This window comes from Corylus avellana, chromosome 9 (genome assembly GCF_965113065.1).
Source record: "Corylus avellana chromosome 9, dhCorAvel1.hap1.2, whole genome shotgun sequence".
Classification (NCBI taxonomy): Eukaryota; Viridiplantae; Streptophyta; class Magnoliopsida; order Fagales; family Betulaceae; genus Corylus; species Corylus avellana.
This window is the reverse complement of record NC_142498.1, coordinates 6500337-6522573: the sequence shown is the minus strand read 5'-3', so window position 1 is coordinate 6522573 and position 22237 is coordinate 6500337. Positions and strand designations below refer to the sequence as shown.

The 22237-nt window shown below is 35.5% G+C and overlaps 1 protein-coding gene across 1 annotated transcript; it reads left to right on the top strand.

Annotated features, from left to right (window-relative positions):
• The first annotated feature begins 8726 nt into the window (after positions 1 to 8726).
• LOC132190833 (UDP-glycosyltransferase 90A1-like) lies at positions 8727 to 10139 on the top strand. Its single transcript, XM_059605868.2, has one exon. It carries the CDS (start codon positions 8727 to 8729, stop codon positions 10137 to 10139), a length of 1413 nt encoding a protein of 470 aa, XP_059461851.2.
• The last annotated feature ends 12098 nt before the right edge of the window (positions 10140 to 22237 follow it).

Sequence of the window (22237 nt, the reverse complement as noted above, 5' to 3'; positions counted from 1 at the left end):
GTCAAGAAGAAAAAGACACTGTAGCAGTTTCATATGATGGTGATGTGGTATTTGCTTATGATGAAGCTTATGTTAATCTCGCATGTCATGAATCTACGTGGGTAGTTGATACAACAATATCTTTTCATATTACTCTATATAGAGATTTCTTCTCTTCCTACACCAGTGGCGATTTTGGTTGGGTCAAGATGTGAAATGAAGCAAAATGTAAAATTGTGGGCATAGGAGATATACAGCTAGAAACCAGCATTGGGTGCAAATTGATTCTCAAGGATACCAGACATGTTTCTGAAATGTGCTTCAATTTGATTTCTATTGGGAAACTTGATGATGAAGGCTACCACAGTTACCTTGGAGGTGGAGAGTGGAAATTGAGCAAGGGTTTTCTTATCTTAGCTAGGGGAAAGAAGGTTAACACTTTCTAAAAGATAGATGATGCGATTGTTGTTGAGAATGAAAACTTCACTGAGCTATGGCACAAGAGGCTTGGTCACATGAGTAAGAAGGAACTTCAGATTCTCGCCAAGGAAAAAATCCTACCTAATAATCAAGGTACGTCACTAATGCCCTGTACTCATTGTCTTGTTGGAAAACAAAAAAGAGTTCCATTTCAAAAATCCTCTTCATCAAGAAAGTCTAATATTCTTGATTTAGGTCACACTGATGTCTGCACTATGAACACTAAAATTCTAGGTGGTGCACTTTATTATGTAACATTTATTGATGACCACTCTAGAAAGGTGTGAGTTGTTGCTTTGAAAACCAAATATCAGGTATTGGGTGTGTTCAAAGTCTTTCATATGAAAGTTGAAAGAGAAACTGGAAGGCAGCTAAAATATGTCCGTGTAGACAATGGTGGTGAATACAGAGGATCGTTTGAAGAGTATTGCAAAAGCCTTGGCATCAGGCTTAAGAAAACTGTGCCCAAGACTTCGCAGCATAATGGCATAGCGGAAAGAATGAATAGAACCATCTGTGAGAGAATTAGGTGTATGCTCTCTCATGCAAAATTGCCTAAATATTTTTGGGATGAGGCAATGAGGACAGGAGTTAACTTGATAAATCTATCTCCATCAGTTCCTTTGGATGGTGACATTCCTCAAAGGTGGGTTTGGACATAGAAATATGTTTTTTTTGATCACTTGAGAGTGTTTGCCTATACGGCATTCGTTCATATTCCTAGAGATGAGAGGTCAAAGCTTGATAGTAAAGTCAATCAATGTAACTTTATGGGTTATAGGCATAACGAGTTTGGTTACAGATTGTCTTATCCCGTTAATAAGAAAATCATACGAAGCAAAGATGTCGTCTTCTTTGAAGATCAAACCATTGAAGAATTGGATTAGAAGGCAGTCTCTCAGTGAATACCGTGTTGATTTGGAACCAGTTATTCCTCCTTGTGTGATGCATGATGAACACATGGGAGATGTACAAGAAGAACATGTTGATACAATTGGTGAAAATGGTGAGCCTGTAATTGATAATGTGGAGTCAGAAGAACACCTAGAGCAAGCTTCTTCAGAACTATCCGTTGAGATTCAGTTGAGGAAATCTACTAGAGACCGACAGTCTTCTAGAATGTATTCAATTAATGAGTATGTGTTACTTTCTGATGAGGGAGAGCTAGAAAGTTATCAAGAGGTTATGCTACATGACCAGAAAAATAAGTGGTTAAAAGCCATGCAAGACGAGATGAAATTCTTGCATGAGAATCACACACGATTTGGTGGAATAGTCTAAGGGCAAGAGAGCACTCAGGAATTGGGTGTTTAGATGCAAGATTGAACCAAACAGATCATAGCCAAGGTACAAGGTGAGACTAGTTGTAAAAGGATTTGGTCAAAAGAAGGGCACTGACTTTGATGAAATACTTTCACCCATGGTAATGATGTTTTCTATCAGAGTATTTTTGGGTTTGGAGATTGATGAGTACAAAATAACACATATTTGGGCCTCTTAATTTGCATTTGCTAAGCCTTTAGTTTTATTATTTTCTAATGTTTGTATCAGTTTTGGTGTCTTAGTGTTTTACAAGTTGTTGAGAGAAAACTACAGTCTTAATGTGAAAATTGCAAAGAAGTGGGTAGGTAGAAATTTTACTAGGAGTAATGATAACTTATGGAAGGTGAGGGGGGGCATTTGACCTCCCTCGACCACCCCTCCCTTTGCCCTGGTCTTGGGATTCTCTCAACAAAGCTAGCTCAAGAGGCAATGCTTTCCTTCACACTTATAAATTGACCACTAGCCCCTTCTACAACTGATGTGGGATAACCCCAAAACAACGTATATTCATTATAGATAGATTTAAGAATTGAAAGAAAGTTAAGAATAGAAAAACATTATTCTTTTTTAAATCATATAATGAAAGATCGTAATTCACTTTCACATAATTGCTGAGAGGTCATGTGAAGACTTGATGAAACAACATCTACACATACAAGGGTGCTTCACAATTTCTTTTCTAAACAAATTTCAAACAATCTGCTACAATTGAAAGTTTGTTTAAGTGCTTGCATTTCAAGGTATTGCATTTAGAGGTTGGGATGAAAGTGCAAATCGTGGAAATTTTCTTAAAATATTGGATGTGGTTGTTTTATATAATAAAAAGATTGCTGAAGTGATTGGTAAAGGTTGTAGAGTTCTAAAAAATGCCTTTTACACATCACCAATGATACGAAAAGAAGTTATACATGTTTTTTAACCAAAATGAAGAAGGCAATTCGTGAAGAAATTGATGATTCAATTTTTTACATAATTTTTGATGAAGCTCATGATGAATCAATGAAGGAACAAATTGCTATATTTTAAGATTTGTCGACAAAGATGGCTTTGTGAAATAACATTTATTTGGTTGTTCATGTTCCCAATACTACAACATTAACCCTAAAAAAATGGGATATATTTTGTATTTCCTAATTATAAGCTAGACATTTGAGACATTTGAGGGTAGGAATATGACGATGCAAGTAACATCCGAGGTAGGTAAAGTGGGTTGCAAGCTTTGGTTTCAAATGATTGTCCATATCTCTACTACATTCATTGTTTCACACGTCATTTAGAATTGGCATTAGTCGTAGAATCGAAAGAAATGATTCTCGTTCATCTATTTTTTTTCTAAATTGAGCTATATTGTCAATATTGTTGGTGTCTCATGCAATCATAAATTCATAATGAACAATTGAGGGTTGCTTAAGCTGCTTAAATTGCTCACATGATTGAAATTGATGAGATTGAGAGTGGAAGGAGACTTATCAAATTGGTACTTTATAACAGGCAAAAGATATATGTTGGAGTTCTCACTTGAAATCAATTTCTAGCTGGATCAAAATTTTCAATTTAACATGTGATTTTGTTCTTAAAATCATTGATGAGGAAAATACTTCTTCTCAACGAGAAGAAGCAGGCTCCATTTATCAGACAATGACTTCATTTGAATGTGTCTTCATTTTGCATTTCATGAAAGAAACTATGCATATCATTGATTATCTATGTCAAGAATTGCAATCCAAATTTCAAAATATTTTAAATGTCATGCATCTTGTTTCATCCACTAAAGGATATATCCAATAATATAAAGATGATAAATGGGATGCCTTACTTAATAATGTGAAGTCATTTGGTGATAAACACACCATAAATGTCTCAGATATGAATGCTCGTTACTTTGAAAGATGAGGTCAAGCTTGCTATCAACAAATAGACTTTACAATTGAGCATCATTATCGAATGTATATTTTTGGTGCCACAATATATTCTCAATTATGAGAATTAAATCGCCGATTTAGTATGTAGTGAAGTTGCTTATTCTCAGCTCGACTCTTGATCCTCAAGTTGCACGTTAATCTTTTTAAATTGATGATATTTGTCATTTGGTAAATAAATTTTTATACATAAGACTTTACCGATCTTGAAAAAGAGTAGTTGGAAATAGAACTTTACCATTATGAACACAATGTAGTTCAATATTCAGACTTTCAAGGATTATCAAATATTTCTAAATTATGCCAATGGTTGGTTAACATCACCAAATCAACTGTCTACTAACTTATTTTTCAAGTTGTTGTACTTGTGCTTACTCTTTCTCTTTCTATTGTAACTACAAAACAAGCATTTTTAGTTATGAATATTGTCAAAACTAGGCTTCGCAACAAAATTGAAGATGAGTTTTTGACTGATATTTTAATGTTGTATATTGAAAGAGAAATTGTTGTGAAATTTAGTACAGATTCAATCATAGATGATTTTCAAAATCTAAAAGAAAGTCGAGTTTAATTTTGATAGTTGTTTGAGCTAAAGTTTGAAATATGTTATGAAACAACTACTTTGTGTATTTTATTTTATTTTTTGTTAACTCTAAATTGATACTAATTTTGTTCTTATGCATTAATGTAATCTTCAATATTAATAAATTTCTCATTCATGCTTTGGCATCCTATCTTATCATATTTTTTGTTTATAGTTTGACTTATGATCATAAGACTTTCTAGCTCCATCCCTAGAATAAAACATGCATAAAAACTAAGGATTAAGAGTTGGGCTAAGCCTTCTTACCTCAGGGTGGAAGCTTCTCCAAGCCCTTACGAGAAAGACCTCTAAGGTGGGCTCTCTCTCTCTCTCTCTCACACACACACACACACTCTAGGGTTTGATTTATGGGAAAGGGGTGAAATGGAATCTAGGGTTTATTGTAAGTCCTTAAATAGGACAGTCCCCTGAATTGAGAGCTCGAATTGTTCAAAAGCATGCAGGTGGGCAATGATCGATCGTTTAAAGGCATCAATCAATTGTTATATGCCGGCCACGTGTATCGAAGATCACATTGTAACCTTAAGCTGTGAGCTGAGTGGAGGGCGAATCAGCTACCGCGTCACGTTCTGGGGTTGAGTGAACATTAGTTGCAAAAACCTAATAATAATAAATTTTAAGTTAAACACATCTCAACACATACCACAAAAACACTCATAAAACATGAGTTGGAAAAATTGTTCAAAAGCATGCAGGTGGATGTCGATCGATCATTTAAAGAAACTGATCAATTGTTATGTGCCACACGTGCATCGATTGATTGTTATAGGGCTGAGCGATCGTTGGTCGCAAACCTAATAATAAGAAATTTAAATTAAACACATCTCAACACATATAATAAAACACTTGCACACGCCGAGCGCACACTCACTCACACACAAATACACACATATTAGAAAAGTTTCTATATTTTAAATAGTTTAAAAATATTTAAAATGTCTCTTGGTTTCAAATCGGTAATTAATTAAAATAATTGACATGTATTTAAGTGGGGTGTTACACCAAGATGCAAACAATCATCAATAGAGTTGGCAGCTAGGAAATAAAGTAGGGTCAGAGCAATGTCTTAGAACATGCACCCACCTTTAATAAAACCCATGTTTTGCTCATATGTGGCAACTAGTTGCTTATAGGTTAATGGACTCTTCAAATAAATATGTATTTTCTACAAAAGTAAAATTTAGTTAACTAAAAAGTGAAATGATTTTCCGAATAAAATTCATCACATGTTAAATGTCTTACACAGGTACGAAATCAGCAACAACAAAAGTTCATTTATCCTGTCAGTCTATTAGTGCACAATTTTGTAAGAGAAATAATTTTAATTTTCTAACGGTAAAATAAAAAAAAAAAAAAAGTTTTAATTTATATGGGTTATGAGTCGGAGTGGGCAAAATCATCCCAAACCCGCTTTGCCCGCCCCGCCCAACCTAGTTATTGTCAATAAAATTGTGGCCGGTGTGGATCGAATTGTAGGTAAGCAATTTTAAAATACCCAGGGTACCCGCCCCGCCCCATATAACCAAAAAAACCCTAAAATCCTTGATTCTTTCTTTCCTTACGCAGTTTCTCTCTTTGTTTCCTCACACAACCACATTGTTCATTCTTCACTCAATCTAGCAATGCCTCATTCTCTAGCCTCCACGAACCACGACTCCACTTCTAGTGCTCCACGCTCAACCACGTCTAGGTTCCTCTCACTCTGAATCTCCTTCATTCTCTTTCTCTGAGGCTGAGCTTTGTTTTGAACAAGCTTATTTTTATTTGATGGGGTAAATGAGTTCTCCTTTTTTTTTTAACCTTATGATTGTATACAAATCTATTTTTTGATGGTTAAGAGCTTCTAACTTGTACCCTTTAGAAGGAATTGGATGCTTCTATGGTTAAAAGCCCTATGAGATTCTACTAAGGGTGGGTGGGTGTTAATTCACATGCTACTCGTTCTTTTCTTGCTTTTGCCCTTTTCTTTTATCTTCTCTCTGAAGTTTTCTTATTGTAATTTAATATGGATATATAATGATTGAAGGGATTGCTTTCACTTTTGCAGAACAAATTAGAAAGACACATAATACCCACCCCGCCCCGCAAAACCCGAGACCCATCGGATATTGTTCATTATAGCCGGGTCTCGGGTGTAATTTAAAATACCTTCTAGGTGCGGGTCGGGTATCCAAAACCTTCCAAACCCGGCCCAATCCAACCCGCGACTACCCCTAGTTATGAGGGTCATCCACAGGTTAGCATGTTGACTTGATTGACCCATTTACTAATTTTTTCTTATCAAGTCATCTAATTTGATCTGAATTCTATTTTGTTATACCTTAACCGCTAATTTTGTATTAAACTCATGTTAAATTTGTGGGTTGTGTAAAAAACTATGCCATAATGAAAGGTGGTTGGTAAATAAACTCCATGAGTAATATAGTACTCGATTGACCAAACCGAGCAATGGCATATGCACGTGACATATTCAAACCTTGAGAGGAGGGGTGGCACGCAACTCATATTTACGTATTAGGTTTGCGTCGTGTTAATACATGGGTATAAGATTATATAGTTCAACCCAAACTTAATTTATTCAATTAAATGGGTTAGAGACTCCACAACTCTAACCTACTAATTTCATGTTGGGTTCGCGGGTCTTATAAAAAATTGTTATCCCTAAATATCACATGTCAGGTTTGGATCTTGTCAAGGCAGGGGTGGAGAGGGGGTTGAGAGGGCCGGGGCAAATCAGCCCACAAAATTTTTCTTTATCCTTGGTAAAAGTCTTTAGGATGTTCTGGTTGCCTACCCATAGTCATTCCTCTAGGGCATGCAGTCCTAACTCCACATTTGTATCGAGATATAAATATAAGACTATATAAATCAATCATAACCCGACTCATTTAATTAAACAGCTCAAACTTTTAAACTCTAACTTACTAATTTTATAACGAGTTTGTGTCAGATTCACAAATTATGTTAAAAACTACCCGCCATACTTGAAAGTAGCTAGTCAAATATGCAGTTGGCAGAGGCATCAGAAGTGGTAGACTGAATTATACTGCATGCAGATGGAAGGGTAGATGCACGTGGCTTGTTGGGAAGGGTTTGGCACCCACACTATTAAACTCGATCATCCCTCTCTCTGTCTCGGAAATTATTGGCTAAAGGTGGCAGCCATATAAACTCCGTGAACGGTAACCAAACCGAGCAGCGGCTCATGCACGTGAATATTCAGACCTTAAAGAGTAGTAATGCATCAAGAATTAGGTTTTAGAACTGAATGATGAACCCTAATTTTAAAAATTCTTAGTAATTGTTTCTATGAGAATTTATAGAACATTCTTATGATATTCTATAATGTATATATTGTTCAATTTTAGTTATTCTTCTTTTTCTTTTTAAACTTAAATTCTTAGGATTTTTCCACATTATATATCATTTTGTCAACTCAGCATTTATAATCTCAATATTTATTATTTTTAAAAGTGAGAAATTTTAACGTGACTAAAAATTCTATAATTTAATTTGAAAATAATAATTATGATTTGAGAAAATCTACATAATAATTAAAATACCTTAAAAATTTTTAATTTTTAATTTTTTTTATCCCTATTAGGATAGCATGAGCAGTATAAGGATTATAAATGATATAATTCATTCTTTTTCAACCATTTTTTAACCATCTCCATACTAAATCGATAATCCACATTGAATTTGTATGGACTCCACATGAATCAATAAATCTAATGATTGATATATTTAATTAAAAAAAAAAAAAAAAGATGATTTAAAGATGATTGTATAACATGCACCAACTTACCAATGCAATTATGGTTGTTTTCATATAGATTCATGAAAGAGAAATGAAATCTCCTCATTGCGGAAATTTATTAAGAAAACTACCTTCTAATAGCAAATGTTACCATCTATTACAAAATTTAGTACGTACAATTTTACTGTAAATTAATGTGGCATTTACTGATAATAATAATAATAATGATTAATATATATTTACATGTATGCATGACAGATAACTTAACATTTTTTTGTCATTCATTAATAAGGACTGAAATTTATTGAAGAAAATATCCTCTAACTCATTTAAAATAGTGTCAAGTGTCTATAAATATTTAAGAGATTTAAATTCAGTCTAAGTTAGTAAACTACTATTAATGACGTTAAAAATTTAATGTGCATTTTAAATGTTAATAGACACTTTGCACTATTTTAAATATGTTTGAGAATATTTTCTACACTGCTTTAGAGGAAATTTATGTCCCATTAATAAATTATCCGCAATGAATATGGATGTCAAAGAACAAGCAATTTCTCAATTGTTCTAATTTATTTTCTGTTTTCCACATCCAATAAAATGAGATATATACGATGATGTCTTTCTCATTTAGAAAGAAAAAGAAGGAAAAAAACTAGAAATGGCGTCCAAACCCCACGTCGTCATCTTCCCCTTCATGGCTCAAGGCCACACCATTCCTATGCTAGACCTTTCAAAGGCCCTCAGCTTCCGAGGGCTCAAGATAACCATCATAACCACCCCTTCAAACTCCTCCTTCGTCATCTCCTACGTTTCACAATCCTTAAACAACAACATCCATCTCAGAGAAATCCCATTCCCCCACGCCCACCAACTCCCCAAAGGCTGCGAAAACACCTCCCACCTTCTCTCCCCCGACCAGCTCCTCCCATTCCTCGCAGCAACAAAACAGCTCCGACCACCTTTCGAGCAGGCTCTCAGAGACATGTCCAAGCTTCCGGACCCACCATGTTGTGTTATTTCCGACACTTTCTTGGGGTGGACCAACGGATCCTGTCGGGCTTTCGGAATCCCCCGGCTGGTTTTTCATGGGATGGGGGTGTTTGCAATGGCGGTGAAGAAATCTTTATCCATCCACCAAAACCACAACAAGTGTTTGATGAAGTCGTCGTCCGACACGGAACATGTCGACGTAACAGGACTAATGCAGCTTCGATTTCCGCTCACAACAGCGGATTTGCCGGATTCCCTTAGGCAGATGGATAGTTGCTTGTCGGAGTTCTTTGTAGAGGCTGAGAAATCTGATTTGGGAAGCTGGGGTGTGATTGTTAATAGCTTTATCGAGCTAGAAAAAGACCATGTTGCCCCATTGGAGTGTTTGTACGGGAATGAGAGTACCAGGGCATGGTGCGTCGGTCCATTATTTTTGTATGATGATCAAATGGAGGGAGGGAGAAATTATCATGAGGAGGAAATTGACAGTTTTTTGAAGCTGCACGAGCAAGAAGAAAAATCAGTGATATATGTGGCATTTGGGTCGCAGGCCGATTTGTCAGACACCCAGCTTGATGAATTGGCTTATGGGCTGGAACAATCCAGAGAAAATTACATCTGGGTTGTACGATCAAAGACTTGGGACCCACCGATCAAAGGGAGAGGACTGATTACTAAAAATTGGGTGGAGCAGAAACGGGTTCTGGGCCACCGGGCTATTGGTGGGTTTTTAAGCCATTGCGGATGGAATTCGGTATTGGAGAGCCTGTCGATGGGGGTTCCAATATTGGCGTGGCCCATGCAAAATGAGCAGCACCTGAATGCCAAGTTCTTGGTGGAGGAGGTCAAGGCGGCGCTCCGGGTTCCGACGGTGGGCCGGGAACGGAAGGTTGTGAGGCGGGAAGTGATTTGTGAAGCGGTGAAAGAGTTGATGGGAGGAAGGAGAGGGAAGAAGGCAAGAGAGAAAGCAATTGAGTTGGGGAAATTGGCGAAGAGAGCAGTCCAGGTTGGTGGGTCTTCTTACAAGTGCTTGGATGAGCTAATTCACCAGCTTCCTCTTGGGAATGCCATCCATCATTGAATTTTAGCACCGTATATGCTGCCCAAAAAAACTTTGGCTTAGGTGATTTCTTTTTTTACCGTTCAGATTTAATTTTAAGTTATTTATGAAAAGGGTGATAATAAAATTAAATTTAGATAGTTAAAAAAGTACAAAAAATTTAATTTAATTTCAAGCTATGAAGCACCAATTGGTTGGTTGTAATAATTGATGAAATTCATATGCAATGGAGAATTAAATATAAAGTGGAATAAATAGAGAAATTTAGACGATATATTTTATAGTTGGTTCGGTATTATACATTTATGTCCACCATTAGCAGAGGCAGACCCAGGCTTGGGGTCACTACAAAAAAAATAGGATTTTCTGACATGGCTTCAGTACATGTATTGTTGTTACGTCATTAATTTTCTGACGTGCGAATTTTACCACGTCAAAATATTATTATTATTATTATTATTATTATTTTCTGACGTGTTAAATACTCCAACGTTAGAAAATTGTTATAGATTTTACAACAATAAAAATTATATATTTTTTGACGTGGCCACATTTACCGCGTCATAATTTTTCTGACGTGGCGGTGTGCCACGTCAAAAAAATTCTGACGCGGCACATTACCGCGTCAAAACATTATTTATTATATATATATAGATAGATAATTATATAATTTTTTTCCCGAATTTTCTGACGTGGTGCTTTGCCCGTCAGAAATCCCCTCGATACTGTCGCAAAAATATGGGCGGGATTTTAAAATTTTTCCCTTTTCTTTTTCGCTTAATATTTTTTTACTCTTTTTATTCTTTCCTTCTTCATTTATTTTCCCCACACACTCTCTCTCCTCTCTCAATCTCCCTGCTTCTCTGCACACTGCACGTCAAAGGGAAAAAAATGAAAGCAGCAGATCAAAGAAGAAAGCTGAAGAAGAAGAAGAAGAAAAAGAAAATGAGAAGAGAAGAAGAAAAAGAGAAGGAGAAGAGAAGCAAAAAAAAAAAAAAAAAAGGAAGAAGAGATCGATCTCTTCTAGAAGATAAGAAGATTTTTGGGTTTTTGAAGATTTGTTGGGTTTGACGTTTGGGTTTTTGAGTTTTCAGATTGATTTTTTTATTTGGATTTTTTATTTTTTGAAGATTTTTTCGGTTTGGGTTTGGGTTTGGGTTTTTGAAAATGGAGATCGAAAAGAAGAGAGAGAGAGTGAGAAAATGGAGAGCTGGCCGGAGAAAAGAAGAGAGAGAAAGAAAAAATTGAGAAAAGAAGCTGGAGAGGTGCAGAGTAAATTTTTCGTTTCTCTGCACCACTCGAGTGGGGTGCAGAGAAATTCCTAAAAAAAATAATTTAATTGGAAATTAATTTAAATTAATAAATTTTTTAATTGAAAAAACAAAAATTCCAGAAAAAATTTTAAAAAAGAAAAAATTTTAAAAAAAGAAAAAATTTTTTGACATGGGAGTTTTACCACGTCAGAAAATTTTCTGACATGGTAGAAATGCCACGTCAAAAATTTTTCTGACATGTGGTACATTAGAACGTCAGAAAATTCTGACATTGTACCCGCTAACACGTCAGTAAAAATTTTTTGCTGACACTACGCTTCTAACAATCAATACGCGTCAGAAACAACACGTCAGAAAATTTTTCTGATGTGTCGGACACCAGAAAACGTCGAAAAATTTCAGTAAAAAAAACAAAATTGTTTTTTTGTAGTGCCCCCCCCCCCCCCTCCCCCCCGGCCAAAATTTCACAAATTTTAATAAATGTCTTCAAATATACCAATTTTATAAATTTGATCCCCAAAAATCATATATTTGTTCCCCAAAATATTATTTGTGTCCCTTTTTAATTCGTTTTTGTAGTTTTGCTCCCCCAAAATAATATTTGTGTCCCTTTTAAATTTTTTTAATTTATTATTATTATTATTTTGCCCCCTCTTTCAACATAAAAACACCTAAAATACCCAATTCATTTAGTTTCCCTCTATATTCTAGTTCACTTCGAATCGAGAACTTAATTTGATTTTAGACTCTCATTAAATATGTGAAAGAAAAAGTTAAATGGTTTTGATTCTTTGAGTGACTTGTAACCAGCAATCAATTTTTTTGAGTGGTTATTTTGAGTCATTTAAGTTTACAATATTTGTTTTGACATCACAAATTAAATGGTTTAATAATTTGTAATTTTAAAATTGTTTGGCTTGGCATTGTTGCTATTTGAGGCTCTGGGTGATTGTTAGGAAAAAAAAGTTCACACTCAAAGATACATTTTTCTTGGATCCTATAAATTGTGTTTAGTCTATTTTGTCAGTTTTTTTTTTTTTTTTTTGGTTTTTCCCTAAGCTATTAATTTGCTAGTTGTTTATACTATTGTATATTTGCAATGACATGAGATTAAATGTAAGATCTCTGTGCTTTATTTAATATAAACATGCACAAACACATAAAAAGATTATATGTATCTATGTAATTTTTTGTTTATATAAGTCGGTCCATCTCCCCAACCAGAAAAAAAAAAAAAAAAAAAAAAAAAAAAAATTCGTCCCCTCAAGCTACAAATCCTAGTTCCGCCCCTGACCACTAGGATAGAGCACTATAGGGTTACATTGTGCTTTAATTATAATACAAATGATCCTTATTTATAAAAATAGAAAAATATACTTTGGCCCCCCAAACTAACACCTATTTTACAATTATGCCTCCAAACTTTAAAAAGTGACATTGAGATCAAACATAAACCATCTTGTGTCATATTAGACACTTTTTAAATTTTTCTTCCCAAAATCCCCTTGAAAGGGCCCCACATCCTTTAAACACTAAAAAGTCTAGAGACGTTAGAACCCCGTAAAGAAGCCCTAATGATACGAAAAAACTATTTAAGGACGTTAGGAACCCATCATGAAACCTAGATGACTACCAAGTAATGTTTTAGTGCCAAATTTTGCTAGAACACATAGACTCAACATTTCACACCAAAACACTTAGGTAATAAAGAAATTACAAGTAAAGTTTTGAACATTGAATAAGACCAAAATCTAAAGCCTAACAAGCCTTACGCACACCCACTCGCTTGAACGCGCCTTGTACTGTAACTCCTTTTGTATGCAAGGTTTTTCAATATCTTTAGCCTGCCACGTCAGCAGAGACGAACATATGCATAGATCGGGGTGGGCCATGGCAACCCCCGGTTTTTACAAATTTTTATTAAATATACTTTTAAAATTTGCACTTGAGACTACAAATTTTAGCTTGACCCTGGCCCAAAAGAAAGTAGCCCAACAATTAATGCCTGGACCCATAAAAAACATCCCATAATTTTTAAGAATGCATTGGGCCTCTCAAACAAGAAAATCCATATGCCTGTAATAGTAATATCCCAAACCCATGAATTAAAATGCCATACTTCTTTCACCAAAATTCGTATTGTTTTCATGAATGTAGATGAGGAGAATGCAGTTTTTCATATAGAAGTTTGGACCGATTCTTTTCCAGTAGTAGAATTTTGGACCAACTTACTAGTTACTACATTATACATCTGTCTCTAGAAGCATCGATGTAGTGCTGCTTTGAATTTCTTCTTTAGTACCCATTTACATCCAATATCTTTTCTTTGATGTGGTAGATCCATGAGTTCTTATGTGCAAAATATCTACCTAAATTAATAGGTAAATAATTGTACGTTTTACCTGCAAGTACACAAGGTCAACATAGTAGTATATGGTGCAAGTACAAGATCATTCCCACGAGGATTGTTGAATTTATGTTTAAAAATAAATTCCTTAAGTAGAACAAAGATTGATTGTTTAAGTGATGATAATAAAAGGTAGGGCTTTCATATCCACCACTAATTATATTTAGCTAATATAACAATATGCCAATGCTTTGATCATGTTATGTATATCTAATGTTTGTCAACCTAAGGGCATGGCGTATACTCCTAAGGCTATAGATTTCCCTAAGCAACAAGTTAGGCATGGCGTATACTCGAACTCTTTACTTTCTAAAGGATTTAGCATGGTGTATACTAAGTTGTTTCTTAGGAAAGCATATGTTTTATGGAAATCGACAAACACATGAGGCCTAGGGCATGGCATATACTCCCGGTTCCTCACGTTGATTAACCCAAGAATTGCGGTGTGGATTCTTTTGTTACTTATGTTAAACCCAGGACTCGGCCATCCAAATTGATTTAACTAACTAGCTCATACCACATGCATATGTTGATCAGGCACACACATATGAGGAATTCATGTAAGTAGGCATTAATCAAGTTAAATAGCACAACAAGATCATCACAAGGGCGCCAATATTAAAATATTAACTAAACATAAGTAGGGCTTCAATCTAGCCCTACTAATTAAATTAGCTACACATAAAATTGACGTTAAACATCTTCATAAATAAAATAAAAGAAAAGAAAAGAAAAGAATAAACCCGAGACTTGAACTTCAAGAGCTCCTCTTCTTCTCCTTACCATGCCTACCTATTCTAAAGGCTTAAGGGTCTATTTATAAGCTTTAGAAGTCCTTGACAAAGTAGTAAACCTAGGGATTTCGTAAGATTTCAAAATCTATTACAATTGGGAGTTGGAAAACCCTAATATGGAAAGAATGACAATCTGGCTGCCACTAGATATGTCTCCTGCACACGGGTGCGATCGATTGCAACCTGTGTGCACTCGATCGCAGGTTTGCGATCAATCCTCTTCTGGCATGTGCTCGATCGCTCCTGGCCTGGATTGTGTTTTGTCTTCTCGGGTACTGCGCTTGATCGCAGGTACCCTGTGATCGATCGTAATGTTATAGAGCTCCCAATTTTTCACCTTCTCTCTTTTGAGCCCAAATCATCTAGATTTACTTCATTTTCTTCCAAAAGCATACAAAAGTATGAAAAATACAAAAAGAAATTAAAATGACCTAATTAACCAAACCAAAGGATTAAAACATGCAAGTTAAGAGCTGAAAATATGAATATTTTAGCACTTATCACACCCCCAAACTTACATATTGCTAGTCCTTTAGCAATACAAAACTAAAACAAGAATGGAAAAACAGAAAACAAAAGATAAATCTATATTTCATGAGATGTACTATTGCATTTAACATATACAACATGCCTTTTAAACCCCTAGGAATTCCCTAGTGGACGAGTGAAGTCTCGTAAGGGTTTTTCAAAAATGTTACCCACAAACATCATGAACAGTTCATGTTATTCCAAAAATTAAAGCATCACTTCAAGATTATGATTTTCATTCATAAGCAAGCTTAAAAAGATGAACTCCATCTTCATAATGAATTGGAATCTCAAAGTGCAATTACTTACAAAAGACATGCTAAATTATCACAAGTTTGAAATTTGTGTACAATGAATTAGTACAAAATTATGAGGTTTCCAAATCTTTCCAATATGCAATGTCTCCTCATCTCAGAATTCACTGAAATTCCTATTAGAATGACACAATGGCATATTTCTTTTTCTCTCTTTTTTTTTTTTTTTTTTTGGTCAGGTTGTGCAATGTTGGTTCCCTTAAGCTTTCTAATTGACCCTTGTAGCAAGTGTTAAGTCAATGGCTCCCAAACCAGGTGGTTTTAGGGCATTAGGTGTAGAGATACCCCTAAGGACCTACTCACTCGAGTCAAAGAGGCTACAAAACCAAACTAACCATGACATTGATCAAATCCAAATTCTTCACCTTTCGACTTGAACACTCAATGCTTTGAGGCAAGAGGCCCAGTTACTCAGTTAAAAGCCATCAATGATCATTTATTTCATACTTTCTCTTCTTTCTTTCTTTTTTTCATCACTACTATATGTGCCATAGTGTCATCTAATAAGTCATCCAATTTCATTCAAGATGCAAAAACAACACATATCAGACCTCATGTCATACCTCACAGATTATGTGCTAATGTGCTTGTGTGATCATATCAAACATGTGATTTTTCAACTATCCTCAACAACTAATCAAACTAACAGATTCACTCATCAGATCATGTGTTCAAAATTTTAAGCTCATTGATGAATTCAAGCCACAATTCTTTCTAAATCAACTTAAAATTTTAGAGCAAACATGAACATGCATAATTTTTTTTTTTTTTCAAATAAACAAACAAACACATAAAACAAATAACATGAAATTGGGACAAAGTGTGTGTGAACAACATGTGTGCCCATACCCCCAAACTTAAATGACACATTATCCCAAATGTGTCTAAGTAAAGGAAAGAATGTACACGGGAGATGGTCGATATGATCTTGGAAAGCATGGCTCATAGCACACCCCCAAACTTGAATCGAAGCACACTTGTCCCTGCAAAATAAGAAAACACACAAACAAGTAAAAAGAAACAAAACTAAAGATGAATAAAAAGACTAACTTAAAACACACTAATCAAAACAAAATAAAAAGATAATTATGGGATGCTGCCCAAGTGCGCTTGATCTCACGCATGGTGCACTCGATCGTACTTGTGCAAGGCTGTGCATGTATGGGTGATGTGTGCTCGAGCGCACACAAGGTGCGTTCGATCGCACTAACAGAATGCAATGAAACCATAAGTGGAGACCTGCGCTCGATTGCATGTAGGTTGTGATCAATCGCAGTAACAGAATGTAAAAACATGACAAAAGACTTGAAACACTAAAACACCAAAGTAAAACAAAACACAAAGGAAAACAAAAGCAAAATATAAGTCAAATAAAATAAAATAAAACAAAAAGGATGTGCTATGGGGTGCCTCTCATGAGCGCTAAGTTTAACGTCTTCTGCCAGATTGTGACACTTTAAACTTGAAGCATCAATCTTTCCTTCTCTTGCACCAAAGGGAATGAATCTTTTTAGTTGTAAGGTGCTTCCGAGTCTTTATAGATCGGGGAGGACCACTCTGAGTTTTCTCAAACAGTTGCTTATTCGGTGGGGACTCATGAACTGGAATAAAGTAAGAAGAAAACTCAGGTAGCTTCTCTATCTTGATGTCCTTAATTTGCTCAAGTGGTAGCTCTAACAGACTTCTCTCCTAGCCTCTTAGTGTTTCAGGAATAAGAGCTGATGTTGAAGAAATCTTAGTGCTCTCCTCTTTTTCCTGATGTGACTTTTGTGGAACTTCGGCTTGCCCTTCCTTCTCCTCTTCCACTTGATTTTCAGCCACCTCTTTACTCCTCAATGCGGTAATTGCTTGCTCATGATAGAAGGTGAACTCTTCCTCCATGTACTGTTCATTGGGGAGTTCCATCAACTGCCTTTGACATTTTTCTTCTTGGTATTGGTAAGGCCTATTGATGCGGAATGTACTCAGCTCCTTGGCAAATTGTTCCATTTGTACTTCTAGTCTTTGAATGGTTTGATCATGCTTTGTATTGATTTGTTCTTGCGCAATCACAAATTTTTGTTATGAAGTCACCAATTGTCGTACAAGATCCTTCAGGTCATCCTTCTTTGGCTTTTGAGCTGGTTGAACTGCTTGTTGGAAATTGCTTTGCTGTCCTTGAACGTTCCGAATGTTCCTACTTTTACTCCATGAAGAATTGAGGTGGTTGTGCCACCCTGAATTATAAGTGTTGGAGTAAGGATTGTTCTTGGGAGGATAAGTGTGCTGTCCCACATAATGGGCTTGCTCCTAACCTGCGGATGAGTATAAAGGGCAGGTCTCAGTAGTGTGATTTAATTGAGAACATATGACACATACCTAAATTTGAGTGGCTGGCTGAATGGGAGATATGTTCCAAGTAGTCATGGAGTTTACAAGCATATTTAATGTCCTTTGCATGGCAGCCAGCTGATCTTGTAGTGGTGGATCTGATTGAGAGGAATATGAATGATTTCTAAGAGCTTGAACTTGCCATGGGAAATTTGACTGTTGGCTCTAGATTGGGTTGCAGGAATCAAGATAGTTGTCGTTCCCCGGTCTGGACAACGATGTGTTCTTATGCCCATTAATTTTGTTAGAAATTTGTCTTATTGAAGGACATTCTCTAACATGATGATAAAGGTCGTGGCATAAAGAACCTGGTCCATGGGGTGTCAGAATGCCTCCCCACATATGTAAAATTAAAAATAAAATAACAAAAAGAAGTTAAAAGTGAAAAGGAAATAAAAACAAAATTAAAAATAAAAACTTACTAATATGCAGACTCGAATGACCTTGCATTAAACAAAAGAAAAAATCAGATCTATAATTAGTACAGTAACTGTGCTGCTCTCTGGATGTGCGATCGATCGCACCGTGATGTGCACTCGATCGTACTGATTCGCTCGATCGCCCTGGTTGGGCGATCGATCGCACCTCTAGAGGCACAGAAATTGCGGAAAAGACTATAAAAACAGAAAAAATTAAAACAAAAATAAACTAAGGAAAATAATTCCAAACAAAATCAAACAATCCCCGACAACGGCGCCAAAAACTTGTTGTGCAAAATATCTACCTAAATTAATAGGTAAATAATTGTACTTTTTACCTGCAAATGTACAAGGTCAACATAGTAGTATATGGTGCAAGTATAGGATCATTCCCACGAGGATTGCTGAATTTATGTTTAAAAATAGATTCCTTAAGTAAAACAAAGAAGGATTGTTTAAGTGATGATAATAAAAGGTAGGGCTTTGATATCCACCACTAATTGTATTTAGCTAATATAACAATATGCCAATGCTTTGATCATGTTATGCATATCTAATGTTTGTCAACTTAAGGGCATGACGTATACTCCTAAGGCTATCGATTTCCCTAAGCAACGAGTTAGGCATAGCGTATACTCTAACTCTTTTCTTTTATAAGGGATTTAGCATGGTGTATACTAAGTTGTTCCTTAGGAAAGCAAATATTCTATTGAAATCGACAAACACATGAGGCCTAGGGCATGGCATATACTCCCGCTTCCCCATGTTGAATAACCCAAGAATCGCGATGTTGATTCTTTTGTTACTTATGTTAAACCTAGGACTCGGCCATCCAAATTGATTTAACTAACTAGTCCATACCACATGCATATGTTGATCAGGCACACACATATGAGGAATTCATGTAAGTAGGCATTGATCAAGTTAAATAGCACAACAAGATCATCACAAGGGCGCCAATATTGAAATATTAACTAAACATAACTAGGGCTTCAATCTAGCCCTACTAATTAAATTAGCTACACATAAAATTGATGTTAAACATCTTCATAAATGAAAGAAAAGAAAAGAAAAGAATAAACTCGAAACTTGAACTTCAAGAGCTCCTCTTCTTCTCCTTACCAAGCCTACCTATTCTAAAAGCTTAAGGGTCTATTTATAGGCTTTAGAAGTCCTTGACAAAGTAGTAAACCTAGGGATTTCGTAGGGTTTCAAAACTTATTACAATTGGGAGTTGGAAAACCCTAATATGGAAAGAATGACAATCTGGCAGCCACTTGATATGTCTCCTGCGCACAGGTGCGATCGATCGCAACTCGTGTGCGCTCGATCACAGGTCTGCGATTGATCCTCTTTTGGCATCCACTCGATCGCTCCTGGTCTGGATTATGCTTTGTCTTCTCGGGTACTGCGCTCGATCGCAGGTACCCTGTGATTGATCGCAGTGTCAGAGAGCTCCCAATTTTCCATCTTTTCTCTTTTGAGCCCAAATCATCTAGATTTACTTCATCTTCTTCCAAAAGCCTACAAAAGTATGAAAAACACAAAAAGGAATTAAAATGACCTAATTAACTAAAACTAAAGGATTAAAACATGCAAGTTAAGTGCTGAAAATATGAATATTGTAGCACTAATCAAGTTCCCAGACGTCATTTTTGTTAATAGATTCTAGTTCATCATTCATTGCATCTATCCATTTGTCTACATCATCACCTTTTACAGCTTTTTTGAAACTAGTAGGATCATCTTGAAGATTTATGTCATCTATACTTAGTACATAATGATCATTAAGTATGACTGATGGTCGTCATTGTCTTTTAACTCTCCCACTGTTTTCATGATTATGGCTATTGAGATCCAATCTCCTTTTACTCCCACTATCCTGGAGATTTGTAATGTCTTCATTTTCAAGTGAGCTTTCCGTAGGTACTGGTTTTGCAGATTCTTCATCTTCTGATAGTCTAATATCTTTCATAGGAGTGATTTGATTTGAAGTTTTTTGTGTAGATTGTCCATCTTCTAATAGTTTGATATCTTCCATAGGAGTAATTTGATCTGAATTTTCTAGAAAAACAGCATCTCTGCTTTCTATTAATCCTTCTTAGAATGGTAGAATCGATAGCTACTACCATTCTCAACATATCCTATGAACTTCCATTCCCATGTTTTATCTTTTAATTTATCCTTTAAAGGTTTTGGGATAAATACATGGGCATTGCATCCCCATACTTTTACATTTTCTAAGTTGAGTTTCAGACCTGTCCACATCTCATAAGGGGTTAAAGGTTTAGATTTTATCTTATACGTATTGAGTATATAAGCTGATGTGGATAAGGCTTATCCCCAAAAATGGATAGGCAAGTCAGCGAATGCCATCATTGACCTTGTCATTTCCATTAAAGTTATATTTATTCTTTCTGCAATACCATTTTGTTGAGGTTTATATGGCATTGTGTAAAAATGTTTTATCCTATTTTCTTTGCAAAAATTATCCATAGCTTCATATTCTCCCCTATCATTATTCAAGGTTTTGATAGATCTCCCTAACTATTTTTTGACCTCTAATTTGAATTCTTAGAACTTATCAATAGCTTCAAATTCGTTTTTGATGAGGTAGATATATCCATACCTTGAATAATCATCGATGAAGGTAATAAAGTATTCCATTCCTCTATGTGTCTTAGTTTTGAATGGTCTGCAAATATCTAAGTGAATTACTTCTAATAATTCAGATGATTTCCAGTGTTTTGAAAAAGACTTGATAGTCATTTTTCCTTTAATACATGATTCACATATATTAAAATCTCCAGAATTAATATGAGGTAGTAATCAACTTTTGCTCATTCTTATCAATTTATTTTTGTTAATATGGTCTAATTTAAATGCCATAAATAAGAACTACTTTTAGACACATCTAAGTAACGTAAAATGGAAACTTTATTAATAACTTTAATTAAATACATATTATCCACTTTTGCACCCTTTACAGAAGTATTCCCTTTCCTAATGTAGACCTTCCCAGATTTAAATTTGATCATGTATCCCTTGTTATCTAATATAGGAATTGATATTAGATTTGTCCGGATACTGGGAACATATAAAACATAATGCAAAACAATAACTGAACCTTTAATAGAAATCTTGCACTTTCCTTCTGCTAACACGTCACTATAGGTGTTATTGCCCATGTAAACTTTATGCTCTCTAGCAGCTTTTTCTTTGAAGTCCACAAAAAAATTCTTTACCCCTTGTGATATGTCTAGTTGCTGCTGAATCTATCCACCATGAGCTTGAAGTTGATTTTGCCATCATTGCTTTAGTGATCGTCATTACAATCTCCTTTTGTCTTTTATCACTATTGAGTTTTGGACAATTCTTTTTGAAGTGTCCAACTTTTCCACATTTGAAGCATGCTCCTTTAGTTTTTACATTACCGTTTGGCTTACCCTTCCATTTTATTTTGAACTTGTTGGGCTTGCCTCTGAATGTAGGAGTTTGAACGGTCTGATTTGAGTTTTGAGCCATCATCAAATTGCTAGATGTTCCTTCTCGCCTTCTTCTTTTCATTCTCTCTTCTTTGAGTACTAGGAGCACTGGTAGAGAAATCATGGAGACTTCTTTTTCACTAAGTGTTAAAGAAGTAACCACATGGTCCCATGATAAAGGAAGGCTGTTAAGTATGGTGGTTACCCGCATTTTATCTGATACAAAATGACCAGCATTTGCAAGATCCTATGCAAATGCTGGTATTATTTTCACTCATACGTGCATAGCTGTATTTATCTAATAGCAATTGTACGTGTGTATTAGATCTTGGGCCATACTTTGCCTCTAGTGCTTCCATAATTTCTTTGGCAAACTCGTGACCTTCAAATAGAGGAATGTTGTTGTCCTTCATGTTGTGAAGAAGTGTGGCTCTCACCATTAAATTGTCTTCTATCCATTTTTTCATGCTTCTTTTTGGCTTGTCCATCATCTAGGTCAACTAGATCAGGCTTCTTAAATGTAAGGAT